The sequence below is a fragment of the Amaranthus tricolor genome, chromosome 4 (assembly GCF_026212465.1).
Source record: "Amaranthus tricolor cultivar Red isolate AtriRed21 chromosome 4, ASM2621246v1, whole genome shotgun sequence".
NCBI lineage: Eukaryota > Viridiplantae > Streptophyta > Magnoliopsida > Caryophyllales > Amaranthaceae > Amaranthus > Amaranthus tricolor.
The window spans coordinates 31,528,106-31,542,184 of NC_080050.1; the positions used below are offsets into that span (position 1 = coordinate 31,528,106).

The 14,079-nt window shown below is 29.4% G+C and overlaps 1 protein-coding gene across 1 annotated transcript; it reads right to left on the reverse strand.

The window, feature by feature from the left end:
• Positions 1–4,870: 4,870 nt before the first annotated feature.
• On the reverse strand, positions 4,871–7,432 carry LOC130811290 (protein DETOXIFICATION 48-like). The gene is made up of 2 exons (XM_057677526.1): positions 7,247–7,432; positions 4,871–6,803 (listed from the first exon to the last, which is right to left on the reverse strand). The coding sequence occupies exons 1-2, from the start codon at positions 7,349–7,351 to the stop codon at positions 5,304–5,306; spliced, it is 1,605 nt and encodes a 534-aa protein (XP_057533509.1). The 5' UTR covers positions 7,352–7,432; the 3' UTR covers positions 4,871–5,303.
• Between the last annotated feature and the right edge of the window lie 6,647 nt (positions 7,433–14,079).

Here is a 14,079-nt window from a genome sequence, read left to right on the forward strand (position 1 = left end):
GCCAGTTAATTGATCACCAATAATATCAAAATAAATTCTTGTGAGAAACGGTCTCTTTGACTGACCGTCTTTCATTGAATTAGCCCATACAGGAAAATGTAAAGTAAGAGTAGGCATTAAACTTTAATGGATTGGGCCTGAGAGAAGTCTCTCAGGAGACTAGCTCTAATATCAATATCCTCAAGAAGACATTTAATAGAACATGGGGAATTTAGGGCCTAACCTTCTCTTAACTTTATGGTTGTAGCCCTAGTATATGTAATGTACACTATCAAGACTATGACCTAAATCATTTAATTAATATTGCTATCAATATTGAATTTTCTAACACAAAAAAAATAATAGCTAAATTGATTTTAGACACAAACAGAGATTAATTTATATTAAATTTATTTTATACTGAATTTTCTTATTTGATAATTCACACAGTATAAATACCATCATCGAAAATATCAAAATCAGCAAAATTAAGGTGTACCTCTTGATGATAAGGATTCATTGATTATTGGAGTAGAGTTGGGAAACTCTAGGAATATGGATTCATCAAAACCTAAAGTAGGCTACATTATAATGGAGCAAGTACATTATCTATACACATTAAAAGATGTTGCTACAATGGTGACTGATTATAATTAAACCACAGGCAATGTGTTTGCTTCTCCTCAACACTCAAACAGGCCCCTTTTTATTACCTCCTACAATATATGATCATGTATTACAAAATTTTAAATTTCAAATTAAAGATACAACCAAATGATCTCTCTCTATTTTGTCTATTTTCTATTTAAAATCATGCTCAATAATTATATTCAATTTCTTGCTAGTCGGGAACACTGTTATTATATGATTCACTAATCTCCTTACAAATAGCGAATCTAAAAAGTAAATTATAGTCAGTTTTAGGCTATTATAGGGTCATTTGAGTAAAATCACAAATTCAAAAAGTGAATTAATTGGTGAATCATGGGAAAATAAATTTATGTTTGAATTTGCCTAGATCATAGTTTGAGTCATTTAATTCAAAATATTATTAATATTAAATTGTGTAATATATATAAAACACTGATAAATGACCATTAAATGTGTCTCAACCCTTACATATGTCAGAGAAAAGTATTCAAAATATATTATGCTAGTATTCTGAATTCGACATGATAGTTTGGTATGTAAATAATTTAAGCTTTAGTCTTCATGGACCACATACATATAAATACTTTCTCCCTGCATGCATATGATGATATAGATGTATGATTCTAGAGATGATTTTGCAAAGCTCATAAATAATATCTGAATGTAAATCTTGATTGGTTCTTTTTTCTTTCTTTGATTGCTTGGGTTGTAAAGTGGACTATCTTTGAATTGAATGATTTACGCAATCAATACAATTTTACCAGTCAATTACGTCTAACTGTTAACTAATTTTGCATGTCATTAATTCGTAATCTTATGTACATAAAGCTACATGTCCAATGACATAAGTTGAATCTATTGTTTGTTGGTCGGAGCTGATTTGATCGCTTAGAAGTATTAATTGGTCGTTCTTATGGATGTTTGTAAAAAATATTAATTCATATTTATAATATTTCACTTATTTTAACCGATGAAATCATGTTTTACTGTTATATTTAACTTATTCAATTGATATTATATTAAGTTAAAAACCCAACTAAAAAATTAAGTTTTTACAATAACCTAAAATATGTTAAACACTTAGCTTTGTTGAGTTAAAATTAATAAGTTGGTCCTAACTTTTTTTAAAGCAAAGAGACTAGTTAGTATAACCTTATCAAATTCACTTATTATAAAATTTAATTAAAATTATATATATATATATATATATATATATATATATATATATATATATATATATATATATATATATATATATATATATATTTGGATACACATTAATTAATGTAAAAGCACTAGAAAATTTAATCAAAACTTTTTGCATCTCTATGCATGAGCAATTGCTTGAGTATGAATAGATAAGCTTTATATATATATATTAATTATTAGAATGCTTATTATTTGATTAGAAGTTAAATGTACACTTAAATATATACTTCGAGCAATTTCTTAGACACAAAAGACTTATTGACTAATATTAGTATATATGTAAGAATATAATATTTCTGATCATGCAAAATAAACGTGTATTGAATTTTGAAACAATTTCAAAATACGGCTCTTTCACAATGCTGCATAAAAAGTTATACGTACACTTCAAACAATCTTTTAGATACAGAAGATGAATCTGTAATATTATAACCATTTGTGTGAAAAATAAACTTATAAACAATCTCTTGCATTTCAACAATCTCTTACATTTCATCCACAAATACTATGTATATATACATAAGTTAGAGAAAAAAGATGTAAACACATAACAAAAGTATTAGCTAGATAAGAAAGTACATACATGATACATACAAATAGAATGCATATGATTGAGATGATCCACATTAAATGAAAGAAGTCAAATATAATCTTTGTTGTTGTGTGGGAATTTTATACAACAATAAGAGTGAAAGAGAAGACAGTAGGATAAGAAAAAGGAGGCTATTAATGAATCAAAAACTGTTGCAAGATTTTGATGGATATACTTTATCTATGTGTTGTCGACTTTTATCTCTTTTTAGAATCTAATTATAAATTTTATAAACGGGATACACCGAGTATGATGATGATAGATACATTACAATTATTTGTTTGTTATTCATATTGAAACAGGCCCCCTTTTTTCCCTTCATTTAGGGTTTTCCCTTTTCCTATGTCATATTATTTCAATTATTATATGCCATTCATCTCCCCTTCAATTACATCTCTCTGAGCTGTTTCCTCCAAGGCTCCAACTCAACCATGCTTGTTTTTTCTTTTTTATATTGCTTTACTTTACTGTCTCTGTATATCTAATTTTACAAAAGCCCTTTAAACTAAAAATGTGAAAGCAATAACATTAGTGCAAACTCATTAAAATTGCATATGTCGTAAAATAGTACAACATTGTCTCGTTTGAACAATCTTTTACTTCTAATGAACATTTTTGCGTTACCATTTTAAATATTCTTTAATTTGTTTAGGTTAAATTTTACATTTGGGTGAAATTTATAATTTTTTCGTTTGTAACAAATTAAAAAAGTAAAGGTAAATGACACTTCCAATATCCTGCATAAGGCATAGTCTAGGTGGGGGGTTTTTCTTTTTCTTAAAAGATGCAGACAAATCATACTCGTTCCCCCAAGGGGAAAGCAAAGAGAGATGCGCGCAGTCAAAAAACCCCCCAACTAATACCTGAGCCTAGTAGGAGTCGAATCCCAAACCTTCTACTCCACGTGCAGATGCTCTATCCATTGAAATGATGAAAATGAATGCAGGGATTTTGAAATTCGAGAGGTCCGGGGCAAAATATTAATCATGAGCCCCTAGTTACTAAATAAATTATTATATGCCCTTAGCTATTAAATATTAAAGCGTTATTTTTCTTATTTTTGGATGGACAAGAGGCACAGGCTCCTCTTGCCCCCTTACAAGGTCGACCTTGATGAATGTTAGGGTTAGGGGTTGGATATTTCTTTTGTCCCCTTGAAGTAGCCTCAATGAGTTTTGAGTTGTTTTAGGGAGAAAACAAAAAGTTGTTATTTTTAATTTTCCCTTTAGTGTAATAAGTTTGTTATGAAATGAAAAGAGGAATTTAATTATGTAGATAGTATTAAAAACGAGTTTTAAATTATTGATGAAATTTAAAGCATGTGAAGGGGTAATTTTTAAATAAGGAAATGAGGCGATATAAATAAGACGATTTAAAAAAATAAAAAAATATAGCAAATTAAAAGAAAAAAAGTAATTTTTTTTACAATAAGTTAAAGAAATCAAATTGTGTTAAGCTTTTAAAATTTAGTGGCAAATAAGCGTATAGGAGACACAAAAAAAGGTTTTCTATGTTAGATGTCATTGATAAAAGAATCAAGGATATAATTAGTGCTAGTTTTCAAATCAAAAAATTGGTGGGCAAAGAAAGTGGAGGAATAAGGAAGAAACTCCACTTTTTGTGAAAATAAAATAAATAAAGAATATATTTATAAGTGACATGATAAGTTGCAACTTTTTATCTCGTACCTACGGTAATATTTTAAATTTTAATACAAAAATTTTTAATTTTTATATTGCAAAATAAACGGAACAAACGAGTATAAATTCGTGGGAATTGAATATATAAAAAAAGGAGATGAATTTGATGCAGTATTTTATTCGAACTCCTAATTGGTTTTCTATTTATAGTTGGTCAATGTTGTAACCTTTTATAGCATGAACACAATAAAAGTTTCATTTTGCCACTTTCTCTCATCTCCAACACCAATTTCACCATAAATGATTTTTGCACTATGCACTATAAAAATATTATTGCGCACTACTAACTTACGAACAAGAATCTTACAAACAAGAATCCTAGTTCAAAGGGATAGGTTTATAAAAAATAGATAATTTAGTTCCAATTTGATTTTAATCCGATTTGATTCGAGAAAAAAGTCTAACAGAGAATTTGTTTATATATTTTGACTCTGGCTCCAAATCGGATCTCAAAAAAAATCCGACAATTCGCTCGACTCTGAGTCAGACTTCGAGAGAATTTGACATTTGATGATTATGTTTTGTTCAAATATTTGATTTTCTAGTTAATTTATAACGGATTTATATTATTTAGGATTGATTTAAACTTATAAATATGTCTACTGCCACTATTATTCATGCGTTCTTTATAACTGGTGGAGTTATTGCACCCTATTATAAAAGGATTTTTAATTGCTTGTTTTTTGACTTAAAAAAAATAGATAAAAAATAAATACATTTTCATAAAAACATAGAATTTCAATTTTAACACCATCATAAAAACATAGAATTTTAATTTTAACACCAATAGTCATTTATCAAAATTTTGATAGAGGGTATGGTGAGGATGCCAAAGTCAAAATTCTTAAAGCATGCAAAACCAGAGACCACATTCCCAATTTTAGCACCAAGCTATGAATAGAATACATGTATACATGATCAAATTAGTATCTAATCTTTGTTTAATAAGTAAACATTATATAATACATATTCTCTTTTGAATAAACAACAATAATTATTCCTCCCATTCCCATAATAACATAAATAATAAAAATACATCATTCACAAGTACTACAAATTTTAGTGACTTCCATAATTTTAATTTTAGATGGGCAAAAATGTGGGTTAAAGTTTAAATGTGCATAATAATTAGTAATTAATTACTAATAACTAAACAACTTAAGAGATTTTAATTATGCATTACAAGAGTTGATTATCAGAGGTTCTGTTTCAATCTTACCATCTTTTTCTTTTTCAGGTAAATACAATATTTTCTCTTTACTACACACATTCGTATCGATATCAATATCGACAGGCTTAATTGATAAAACTGGTAATAATGGCGGATTTTGTGAACTTGTTAAATTCATCGCTTTGTCTGCTTCAAAAACCCAATCAGTTCTACAAAGAACAAAAAGCATTAGCAGCGCGCACGAAATTTGTGCTGCAAATAGTCCTAACCATAAACCAGCAAAACCCATCTTCAAACCAAATCCAAAAAAGACAGCAACCGGCATTCCGATCAAATAAAAGGAACCCAAGTTAATATTAGCTCCAATTGTAGGCCTTGCGCTCCCCCGAAGCAGCCCACAACCAGTTGTTTGTGGGCAGTTACCGAGCTCGCAAAGGCCTACAATAGGCAATGCAATTGAAGTTAAATGAAGGACATCATGATCATTTGTAAAAAATCTACCCCATTGATTTCTCATAAGGGTAGTAAAAATGGTAGCACTAAGACCAAGCAAAAACGCCCATACTAATGAAACAACCATGGCTACTTGAGCCTTCTTGGGGCGGTACGCCCCAAGAAGGTTCCCTACTCGAGTCGAAACACCATAGCTTAATGATGATGGGAAAACATAGATAAATGAAGTGGCTTGAATAAGGATTCCCATAGATGCTAATGTTGCTTTTGGGTTAGATAACACACCACAAAGTAAAATCATGATTTCATACCACCACCATTCTAGGCAAACCGAAGCACAAGTGGGTATGGCTAGTCCAAGTAATGAAGACCATCCCTTAAGACAATCTATACTTGGGGTGATCCAAGAGTTTTGGTACACTTTAGAAAAGTATATAAAAGAAGAAAGCAAAATACAAAGATTTAGATTAGTCCATATCATGGCTATTGCAACCCCTGAAATTCCCATTTTGAGATGGACTACTAGGAGAAAATTTAAGGGTATGTGAATAAAAACAGAGATAAGGGTACAATAAGTTAAGGGTAATGTTATGTTTTGTGTCCTTAGATAGATTCTTAATGGGTGAAGAATAGAAAGGAAGAAAAGATCAGGGATTGAGCAAAGAATGAATGTGTTAGCAATAGAAGAGATTTGTTCATCTTGATTGAACCATAAAAGGATTGTTTTGATGTTGAACCAAATAAAGGAAATGGGTATTGAAATTGAGGAAAGGAGAAGGATTGTTCTTTGAAGGGTTAAGCCTAGAAGTTTCATTTGTTTGGCTCCATAAGCTTGTCCACAAATGGGTTCCATTCCCATGGCTAAGCCTGATATGACTGAGTAGCCAGTTATGTTGGCAAAGCCAATGGAGAGGGAGCCTCCGGCAAGCTCGAGCTCGCCGAGGTAGCCGAGGAAGAGCATGGAGATCATTGCTCTGGAATAGAGGAGTAGTCCTGTTAGTGTTGTTGGCCCTGATATCTTTCCTATTGCCTTCATCTCTTGCACTGCCTGAAAAATACCAAATTTTTAATTAGTATACATGCATTAGTAGATTAAACGACATTGACTCCGTTTGCAGATGATTATTGGTTGGAGTTGTTTGCTAGTTGATCAGTCGGAAAGATTGCTCGTTTTGTTTGTTGATTAAGTCCGATTTTAACTGTTGGTTGTTTGTTAGAGGGAAAATAGGTCACAACTGCAAAAGCCTATTAAAAGGCTTCTTTTAGTAGTATTTTTTATTTTAGCTTAATGATTACTTTTCCAGATAGATGAAAGGCCGAGTAAAAAATCAAATAAAAAAGACACTTTTCAATTGCAAATAAGGTCATTATGTATTTTGAATGTACAATACTGAGACTCTTTGTTAATATCAAATATTCTATCAGATCTCAATACGAATAAATAATTTCGAGTTTGAATACAGTAACTTCAAATTTTAAGAAAAATCATACCTCAGAAATGGTGGGCCATGTATGGAGTTCCTGAGGATCATCATCAATGGAATTTAGATGAGTTTTGGTAGGAGAAGGGGAAGATGGTTTAGGAAGATTGGACATGTTTGTAAGTTTGAGAAGAGAGTAGAAAAAAAAAATAGTTACAAAGTTGAGGGAGTTTTTTGTGTCTTTCTGTTAGGAAACAATTACTTTGTTACAAGACATGAGGAGGTGTATATATATATAGTTTGACAGTTGACATGGCCTATAAAATAAGTTTATTGCACGCGGCCCTACATTTTTAATTCCCCGACGTGTCAATCTACGGAGGAAAGAATTCCATTTCAAAAACCGACCTCTTTTTTTAGGATTGTAAATTGTAATTGTAGAGTAAGTTGATGAAGGAAAAGAGTTAAGTGAGATTTAATTTTAAAATTTTGTTTAAAAAAATATTTGTTTCTTCTTTTTGGAAAAATGTTTAAAGTAATCTTACCTATTGTTTATTTGTTGTGAATAATTTTTCGTTTTTTTATTATTTCTAAATAGTTTAACTTTTGTATATTATTTGCTGATAACACCCCCTTTTACATTTTAACCGGCTATTATAGGTATCTACCGCCAAAGAAGAATAGGGTTAAACCAACGAAGTATAAGGGGGAAAAAGTGAGCATAATAGCTAGTTGTACCTACAGTATCCAGTTAAAATGTGAAAAGGGATATTGTTAACAAATAATATATAAAAGTTGGATTATTTAGAAATAATTAATAGTATGAATTATTCATAGCAAATGAAGCAATAGGTGGGATTATTCTGAATAATTTTTTTTTTAGAGTTGAAAAAATGATATTTACTTTAGTTGAAATAAGATCAGATATTCAATCTTTTCATTTAATTTCTTGCTTTTTCTTTATTTTAAATGTTATTTATTTCTATTTTAGTATGCATTTGATTGATAAAATAGTTTCATGAATATTTTTATTTTGTTTTCGAAAACTATAATTTAATTTGGAAAGTTAAAATTGACTTAAAATATAGTCTTTAACAAATCAATAAATTGATGAATTTAGATTTCAACCAATTTCTCCCTGTTTTCAAAATCTTTTTTTAAGTTGAAAATTTAAGGAAAACAATTCAAATCTTGTTATATTAAATTATTTTTATAGTTATCCTTAAATTCTTATTCATGATTTTATAATCAAATTCTATAATTTCAAATATTGAATCATTTATGTTCCCAAAGACAATATTGGGAAACAATACATCTTTGAAGAATATATATTACATCTTCTCATCTCAAAATGACTCTCATGTGAAAGATGTAATGGAATATATATATATATATATATATATATATATATATATATATATATATATATATATATATATATATATATATATATATATATCAAAATGAGTTTAAAGGATGATGTTAAAAACAATTTTACTTTTGATATTTAACCTTTAACAGATCATAAAATACAATTACTGCAAATATAAATTTATGGAGACCTTCATGGACTTATCTTGGAATAATATTTACAAAATTCTAACAATCGGTGTATATGGACTTTCAGTGTGTTATTTTGTTTCAATTCAAAATCCAGTCGAATTATTACGAAATTGATGAATTTTTAATTTACTTTTAGATTCGGCTCTTTGTACAAATTGTTAATAAGCATCCATCAGATGCTTTGTCTTGCAATATTTTTCTTTAAATACGGAGTAAGCTAAGAAATTAAAGGAAGATGTTTGAATAATCAAGCTCAGTATATTACTCAAGAAAAGTAGTATTTGCGCCAATTAAAACAAAAATATGATTCTCTATTATAGGATTTTGTTTCTAATTATTCACTTGCCCTTCTTAATTATTTCATTAGTAAATTGTGCCTTTTTGCATAAAATAACAACTTTTGAAAAAACAATTAGAAGGGTGGCTAGGTACTTGTACTTTTTTTAAATATTTTTATTATCTTACTTCATTTTCTTCATTTTATTTATAGTTTTACTGTTCACTTGACTGTAACAGTTACCAGCTTAGTGAATTAATGAATGGCAGGTATAATTTTTTTTAACCGCCAATGTCCTAAAGCAACATAATTTAAATGATAATGTTATCCATTAATAAAATAATTATTTTAATTAATTAAATAGGTGGGCTCTCTATATAAACTACTTTAATTTTTAATTATATTGTCATTGACTTAATTAGAAGATTGGATAATCTTATAAAAAGCTCACCACTATATCATGTTTCTATTTATTTGGAGAAAATGTTCACTTTTATTGGAAGTGGGATGAATGAATGAATGAAATGAGTCTATAGTATGAAATGACAAATATAAATATTGGAATTCTATTTTTAGAAGAGATTCAAATTTTCGAAATTCTCTCAAATTGAGACCAAAGAACATTTAATTTTTTAAAATTGTACCTTTTTTTCAAAGTATTATTATGTAGCCCTTTATGAAAAAAAGATGCCAACTACATTAATATAATTAACTTAATTTAATTAAAGAGGAGGTAAATTAAGTAGTGGGATCCTATTGAGAATTATGTCGTGTCTCAATTGTAGCATGTATCACTTTTCACAAGAGAATCCTCTTAAAAACCTTGAGTTAGCTTAGTGACCGAAGGTTTTTTATTTCACTATTGTGAAAAGAGTTCAATTCTCTACACCTACAGAAAGGATAAATTCACTCTTATAGAGGATATCTAGCCTACACCGAATAAAATAAGATAGGAAAATCTTTTTTAGAGACGGATTATCATCATCATCATACCCAGTGTATCTCGCTCATAGGCAACTATGATCAGGTTCTAAAGAGAGAAGGAAGGTTGCAACTCATATCCATAAAGGAGAGTGCCGCCAAAGAGTCCCTCGGCTTGATAAGATTTACAGATGAATTCTCAGAAAAAACCTCAATAGTTTATACATCCCTATAAATAAATAAAATACATATAAATAAATAGAGTCTATTCCCATTATATTGCTCAAAAAAAAATAAATCCCACTTTGCTTGAAATGGGAAAATATTTCCCACATTACCGTCCACGTCAGAATTTTTTTTTTTTTTTTTTCAGACAAAACCGCCACTTGAGATGGCGGTTTGCCTTAAGCACTAAACCGCCACATGAAGTAGCAGTTTGCTTATTAATTTTTTTCTTTTTTTTTAAAAAAAATTAAAATGACATGCTGTTTTGTACTGCTATAAAACCGCCACTTGAAGTGGCGGTTTGCTTACTTTTTTTTTTTTTTTAAAAAAAATTTAATAATGTTTTGTACTACTACAAAACCGCCACTTGAAGTGGCGGTTATTTTACTTTTTTTTTTAAAAAAAAAAATTAATAATGTTTTTTACTACTACAAAACCGCCACTTCAAGTGGCGGTTTACTAATTTTTTTTTTTTTTTTTTTTAAATTAAAATCCATAAAACGCCATTTCAAGTAGCGGTTTAGTTCAGATCTCTTAACAAAACCGCCATTTCAGGTAGCGGTTTTATTAAAAAAAAACAAAAAAAATTCTGACGTGGACGGTAATGTGGGAAATATTTTCCCATTTCAAGCAAAGTGGGAATTATTTTTTTTTTGAGCAATATAATGGGAATAGACTCAAATAAATAAAAAACTAGGTAAAATCAAATAAAAGAATGATATATAAAAGACAAAAAGGCAAAAACAAGAACACCAACAAAGAAAGCGAAAGAGTATCAGAGTCGTAAATACGAAGGGAAAAGATTTTCATTCCTTTAGGAGTGTTTAGTAATAGCTAATTTTTCGTATAGATCTAGATAGTTGAATGGTCAATCATTTAATGATAGTGTTTTATTGACTGGTTGAAACAACTTATTATGAATCAATTATATTGAAACAAACAGCACCTAACAACGTGTTCAAAATCAGTTCATAAACGTTCATGTGACTAGAGGTGTTCAAGACAAACCCGATAACCAAATATTCACCCGATGTTACAACTGAACTTGATTAAATTCTACTTAAAAATGAGTTGGCAATCATGAAAAAACCAATGTAGATACAAGACCTGATTTTGAACCGACCTGAAATAACTGATTTAAAATCGACCTGATGATCCGCGAATGAACTATATGTAACTTTAATAAGTAATACTCCATTTATTGCATTGCATAAGCAACTGGAGTATAAGACAAATATGGTATCTTCTAATGACAAGTTAAAGCCCTCTTGTGTATCATCAAGAAGATCACAAATATTCATGCGACTTGATCACCTTTTTGAGATCAATCTTCATTGTTAAACTCTTGACAACTTGTTTAACAATGAGAAGAGATTGATGGACAAAATGTCCTCTTACTTCTAGCAATCTAATACTACATTGTTAAATGGACCAAACCGCCATGTGATCGTCCAAGTATTGTTGGATTGTCAACAAATGATCATGAAAAAAAGCTTCATTTAGGTAAACTTGTTATCTCGAGTTAGAGGTAGCAACTAGCTTTTCTATAGAAATTTTGGAGGCTAACCCCTATTATATTTGTCCTTTTCTTTTTATTGGTTAAACACAATCCATTAATTTTACAATCTTATGATGCAATGCTTGTTATGATAATGAATAAAATCCAAACAAAATATAATAAGTCCATAAATTCAAGTACATTTTGTTTATTTTTGTACTGATTGTTTCTTCTATAATGATTAATATTTATTTGCTCGTTTTACAAATAAACATAAAAATGTACCAGCAATGCATTTGAAGATAGTCGAATAGAACATACTCATCTAATAAGGTTTGTACAAGGTTTATAATTAAATCAAACATTATTCTTTCAACAACCCTTGTAAGAAATTGTCTCTAATAAGACGACCTCAATATAAAAATTTTATATTTTTATAATTTATATTAGTTGAACTATTTAAGCTATATATGAGTCACATTTCACGATTCAACAAGTTGAGTAAAGTGTTAAATAAACATTTGGATGTTAAGTATCCCAATTGAGTTGGAACCCATTCGATGACCACAAGAAGCTTCAAAATGTACAATTATTTTAGATTGAATAAAGAGACTTTGAAAATTGGAAAAGAGTGAGAGAAATTCCTACCCTTGGAGCCCTTTTTGGATTTGTTTAATCAATTTGCCAACTTTTGTTTGGCAAGTTCTAAACCATACTTATGAAGTACACAAATTGACTCTTCATAAGAGACAACCTAAAATTTCACAAGACCAACGGAGCAAAACGAAGAAAATCAAATCAAGTATAACATATTTACACTCCACAAAATATGATTGATTACAAGTAAATAAATGTGACAAACCTTGGTATATATGTACATACTATTATGAGAGCATTATTAGTAAATTATACCAACACCCGTAAAAAAAACATAAAAAACAAAAAAAAAATTAGGCATATATCGTTTTTGGTAGCTGATTTTGAAGTAACATTTCAAATAAGACTACTTTTTTTTTAAAGTCAATACAATGACGTTGAAACATCATACAATATTAGATATCCTATACACCTAGTGGCGGAACTATGTAGTATGTAGGAGTTTTCTGAGGTCCTGATCCATCATAAAATGTAAATTATATTGAATACGTGAATTCTTAAGAAAAACCATAAAAATATATTGAATATATTAAGATAAAATGTTATGACATTTTCAATTATTTATATTTTCGTTTGATTATTATAGTCAATTTTGATGACATCCACAATTAAAATTTTAGACCTACACCGTTAAAATACCTTTGAACGTTGGATGTCCACTTGGCAAGTCTCATCTATTTCTAAATTCATCACAAAAAATCATGAGTTAACCTAGTGATAGAGAAGTGTTTTTTACCGTGTAATTAGAGTTCAATTATTATCACACCAATAACAAAGATTATTCTAACCACTAATAAAAAAATTATACAACCATCGCACTCAAAATTATAGAATATTCAAACAAAACTAATATTAACAATATTTCATAACTTTAATGTCGTTCAGTCGTTCAACAAGACCAGTAAATTTATGCACAAATCCTCACGTTTTAGCCTTTTAACAATCGTGTTCCAAGGAGAGTTGCTTTAATTAAAGAGAGTCAAACAAAGATCGAGTTTAGCCAAATTCTTAGTCCACATTTTCATGATAAAAGTTGTACTTACTCTATCACAATTAATCATCTCATTGTCCCAAATCACAATCCACCATATCAAGAATGTTTGGAGATCCATTCATAATGTCATCTTAAAAAAAATATCCCACTATCAAGGGTCAAATCATAAATATTAATGATAAGCCGAACACCCATCTCTAAATTGTGTTACACCAACGTTGTTATAATCTATGTTACACAGTTTAATAATTAAAGAGTATCAATCAAATGGCTTAGGCGTAGCCTAGACAAGCCCGGGCTAAAGTCCACTCCTGATATGCTCGTGTTTGGAAAGAGTATAGATCATAGTTACTATCCACTCGGCCCTTGTGAATTATCACACTTTTCTTACAATATCCCACATGACAACCGCTTTTATATCCTCGTCTTAGTTTAGCCTAATTGTTGAGAAATTTTCCTCTCAATAATAGAGTTTTGATTTTTATCACCTACAAAATAGAGAAATTCCTTTCCTTTTACTTATAGGAGATTCTCTAGCCTACTCTCAAGTTTCCTCGTTTTATTCATAAGTTCATCTCTCTTAATTCCATTAAAAATTCCAACTTCTTTTTTATCTCCTTTCAACCTCACCTTAATAAAGTAACAAACTACAATTTTGGGGTAACTCATAATGACGAAGAAGTCATCTCCTATAGGGTACAATTATAGTCCTCACTCCTCTATGAGAAAGCTGTGGGTCGGTTTGATAAGATATTCTAGTCTTTTGTT